This window comes from Dendrobium catenatum, unplaced genomic scaffold (genome assembly GCF_001605985.2).
Source record: "Dendrobium catenatum unplaced genomic scaffold, ASM160598v2 fragScaff_scaffold_1299, whole genome shotgun sequence".
NCBI classification, from domain to species: Eukaryota; Viridiplantae; Streptophyta; class Magnoliopsida; order Asparagales; family Orchidaceae; genus Dendrobium; species Dendrobium catenatum.
The window spans coordinates 864,230-868,945 of record NW_021319761.1 but is presented as its reverse complement, the minus strand read 5'-3'; the positions used below and the strand labels follow the sequence as shown (position 1 = coordinate 868,945).

Sequence of the window (4,716 nt, the reverse complement as noted above, 5' to 3'; positions counted from 1 at the left end):
GGAAAATCATCCATTTCCGGCGGCTTTTTCCGACGAAAATTGAGTCTTTTCCGGCGGTTTTGTAATTTAACGGCGGCTTTCCGGCGGTTTAAATACCGCCGGAAAAAACGGCGTAGGAAAATAAATTCCGGCGGTTTTTTCCGGCGTTTTTTTAATTACACAAAAAATGAAACTAATTAATTTAAAACTAAAAATAATATTTAATACAAAATAAAAATTCAACTAACTAATTAATTTTAAAATAAAAATTAATTAAATAGTTAATATAATTTTTAATAATTTTTTGTTAAATCATTAAAAATACTTAAAATTGTATTCATTTACTTTAAATTTTTTAAAAGCCGCCGGAAACGTTAAAAAGCCGCCGGAAAAGCCGTCGGAAATGTGACCGCCGGAAACCGTCGGAAATAAGTCTCAAAGCCGCCGGTAATCCGTCGGAAAGCCGCCGGAAAAATCTGCGGGAAAATTTTGCGGGAAATTAGCCGTCGCAAAATTAAGCCGTCGGAAATTAGCCGTCGGAAAGCCGCCGGAAAATTTTGTAGGAAATAAGCCATCAAAAACAGCCGGAAATCCGCCGGAAAGCCGCCGGAAAACTGACCGCCGGAAAGCCGCCGGAAAATTCCGCCGGTAATAAGTGATTTTCCTGTAGTGCACTTGCAAAATCATCCTAATACACTAGCCCACTCAAAATTATTGAGCTTACCAGAAGGTCACTTAGCAAAGCTCTGCCAAACTTAACCTCCAACCAATAAGGTGGCAACAAGTGTCTAGGCTAGTGTGTAATATTATATAGGGTATTCTTTCTAGCATTGTCCGTTTTAATTTTCATATGTAGCCTTTTATTTAGCTCTTAAAACTCACAGTCTCTCGAGTACTCAATGTATTTCTTCTATATGCTCTCATTATCTCTACATCCTTGCATTGGTTCTCGGGTCACTCGCTAACACACCAATTAGTAAAGTCGAGTATCTTCCATGGAAAAATTCGCACCCAACAAAATTAATTTTAAAAACCTAGCATACTAAATCTTATAAATGAAAAAATTTATATTATGATTTTAAATTATTTGATTTAATGTTGATTTAACTTTTTGCCTTTTAATTTCATTTAATGAATTTACTATGTTAACTTTAATTTAATTAATATTCGACTAATACGCATAATTTATTATCGAAGTTAGTCTAATTCTTGAAGCTCCGGATACTGCACTTGAAATTAAATATTAAAAATAGAGAACTTGGAATGAAAAAACTATGTTCTTTGGCTCCACACACGCAACCGTTGTGACAGCGAATTTTTTGCCCTTTATTAAGCGACTTTGCTGCCATTTAGGTTGCCAAGCTGAAGAAATTTTAAACAATTTAAATCATTTTTAACAAAATTATCATAATCATTCTATTAAAAATCTTAGTGAAGTTTTCGTTTATAAGTTTTGCAGGGAAGATTTATATGTGGTATTTTTGGAAGTCATACTAAGAAATAAAATTAGATCTCAATTAATGAAACACTAATCCTAAAGTACTTCAAATAATATGTTTTCTTTGACTTGTCACAAAACAATCCGCATGTAATATCTTCACAACTCCACAAAAATTGATTCGTTTTTGATAACTTGTTTTTCATAAACATGATGCTCGAGCCACAAAATCATATTTTCTGCCAAATGTTTTAGATGGCAAGTTTGGCATTCTCTGCTGACCCACTTCTTGACCATGTCAACTGCAAAGTCCTCCTCATAATGATAGAGAGACTTCTTGCCTTTCTAGATGTGAGCTACAACCAATGTCTAACATCAAGAAGAAAGTGCATAACCATCCTTTTGTTTTACGGCTGAAAGAAGATAGAAAGAAAAACACTGTATTTCGATCAAGTGCTACATGATTAATGTTTGCTTCTTTATCAATCATTATATTAAACATTCTCTTGAACAGCTTTTAAAAACACTTTAGTTTTTTTCCCCACAAACATTTAAGCAATATTTATCAACTACTATTACACCATAAATATTACGATAACTACCTAAAAAAACTTAAAACACTGACTTGATAAAGAAGTAATTCGTTTTAAAATTTTGATAATAAAATTTAAGATATTTATCAAAAATTTAACAAGCATGATGTAAGCTTGCAATTTTCTTAACTTGTAAAACTCTTGAGAAGTTTATCAGTCATGACACACAAGAATTCTAAAATAAAACTGTAGTAACTAAATCGACATTTAAAAATAACATTTTTTTTTGTCAACATAGACACATTAATATAAATATAGCATATGCCGTATAAATATAAAAAACAACGAAGAAAGAAATGCACAAAATACCTTTAACTTCTAAAATCCTACGAAGGTAGCAAGCTGTACTAAAAGACTTATCTTCTAATCTTAAGACACCTGATCCAAAGAATCACCAAAGAGAGAATTCTGTACACGCAAATGAACCCAAACATCACACCAAGATTACTCCATTTGTGAGACTCTTCCATTCCTTGCTGTCTCAAAAGCATCTCTCCTGTTAGATGACACCCTCCTTTTCCACTCTGTATACACTCCTTTCTCCCCTTCTCTCCTCCAAATTCATTAAGCAAGAAAGCTTCAAATGGGTACTTGAACAAGCTAAGATAGTACATGAATATCCAGTACCTGGGTATATTCTGCTTCGATATGAAGTAACCAGAGAACAGGAAAAAGGAGCCCATAAGCCCTGCGATCACTGAATTGCCCATAATAAAATTCGGAACCAGTGCTCCGAAACAAGCAACAAAGGCATTTGCCATCAACATCACCAGCCAAATAACAAGCGAAAAGAAAAGAAAGTTGTCGATTTCCCTCCTCAGACCGATTAGCCAGTACACCGGTGTAGCGTAGAGAATTGAAGCGGCGAAGAGGAATGGAAGGAAAACAAGTGAATTAGCAATTACATACGATGTGACTCTGTAAGCTCCACGGGAAGTCTCTCTCATGAGGATCCGCCTCTCCTGTAAGAAGATGGGAAGGCCTTCCACGGCGGAAGACAGATGGAAAGTGAGGCTGAAGGCAAAGAAGCCTACTTTAGCTTGTTGGTTGTCAGCATTCATAAATATGGTTCCAAGTCCTAATCCGGCCACCGCTGATTGAATCATTCTCGCAACAAAGACCTGCTTTGTTCTGACCATATTCTTGGCGAATCTTTCGGCGAGAATCAGTACTTCATTTATTGGAGAATTAGCATAGTAATATTTATTTTTTTCTCTATTCTCTCTCAAAACAGAGTATGGAACTCTGCAGCTCCCCAACATATGCGTTTCGATTGCTAATATCTCCATGGCATCCATGGCGTACTCAAGCACATTCACATGAGGAGGAATTACGTGACCCCCTTCTTCAAGCCACTTTTGAAGTACAGAAAGCGGCCCCTGGTACCGTAGGACGCCGTCGGCGATGAGAACGACGCGGTCTAAAAGCTCAAGGATCCGAAACCCGGGTTGATGGATGGTGAATATCACCGTCTTGCCGTTAGCAGCCACCATAGACTTGAGCATTGCAACAATGAGGTGTGCCGAGGAAGAATCAAGACCAGTTGTGGGTTCGTCTAGCAAGAGCACCGCTGGGTTGTGGACGAGCTCGACGCCGATGGAAACTCTCCGTCGCTCGCCACCGGAGATTCCAGTCGTACCTGGCCCTCCGATCCTCGAACTCGCGACGTGCACAAGGCCGAGCTGTAGAAGCAGCGCGCGAGCGCGGAGGATGGCCTCTCGGAGCGTGGAGCCAAGCCGAAAACGCGCGCTGTAGGCGAGGGTCTCCTCGACGGTGAGCATAGGGAAGAGGGTATCGTCTTGGGTGACGTAACCGGAGATACGGCTAAAAGAGGATGCTTCCATCTCCCGGCCGTTGACGAGTACACGGCCGGAGACATTTCCCGGCTGAATGGCCCCTGCGAGCACGGATAAAAGCGTTGATTTGCCGGCGCCGCTAGGACCGACGATGGCCAGGAGCTCGCCAGGCCGGGCCTGGCAGGTAACGTTTTTTAGTATGGTTTTGTGGGAGGAGTTCCCGGCGGGGAGCTCATAGGAGACGGAGTTGGTCTCGATGAAGTAGCGGGCATTCCGGCCGCTGTTTCCAGTAGATTCCGGCACGGATTTGATTGGCAAGTCCATGCAGAGTGGTAGAGAGAGAGAGAGAGAGAGGAATGCGAGTAAATCAGGAAAGAGGGCGAGATGAAAGCAGGTGGGAAACGAGAATGATATGAGTAGGCTTGGAGATGAGCTAACTCACCAAACCTAACTAACTGCCATTGCTGGCTTATGCGTAGTTGCGTGCTCATCGGGCTGACCGGGCGGGCAGATCTCAAGAATGAGGTTGATTTTATTTATAATAAATGCTTTCATTAATTTTTTTATCATGAGATTAAGAACGAGCCAAAAGCAGAAAGCACGTATCGTAAATAATCTTGTAACTGTGATAAACTTTCTTTTGGTTATTTGTTCATCTTGAGTTAATCGAATTAACTTGATGAAGTCACGTTATCTTGAAATCTCCGCGACCATCCTAAACTAATCAAGCTATTCATAAACTGGCCAGAATAAACTAATTATAGACATCCACACAAGCAATTTGACAGTTTGCTGATCAAGTCGGTGACTTCAACTAATCAAGAGTGCAACTTCTTCCACTCAATACCGTGATTTTCTATTGTAATAAGGCTAAAATTTAGTTGATCAAAATTAAAAAATTTATTTAATT

General features: G+C 39.5%; 1 protein-coding gene across 1 annotated transcript; it reads right to left on the bottom strand.

The window, feature by feature from the left end:
- Positions 1-2,210: 2,210 nt before the first annotated feature.
- On the bottom strand, positions 2,211-4,272 carry LOC110115639 (ABC transporter G family member 10-like). Its single transcript, XM_020848924.2, has one exon. The coding sequence runs from the start codon at positions 4,128-4,130 to the stop codon at positions 2,367-2,369; it is 1,764 nt and encodes a 587-aa protein (XP_020704583.1). The 5' UTR covers positions 4,131-4,272; the 3' UTR covers positions 2,211-2,366.
- Positions 4,273-4,716: the final 444 nt, after the last annotated feature.

Excerpts from the sequence above, each read along its gene's own strand:
- LOC110115639 (XM_020848924.2), bottom strand. The coding sequence starts at position 4,130 with ATGGACTTGCCAATCAAATCCGTGCCGGAATCTACTGGAAACAGCGGC.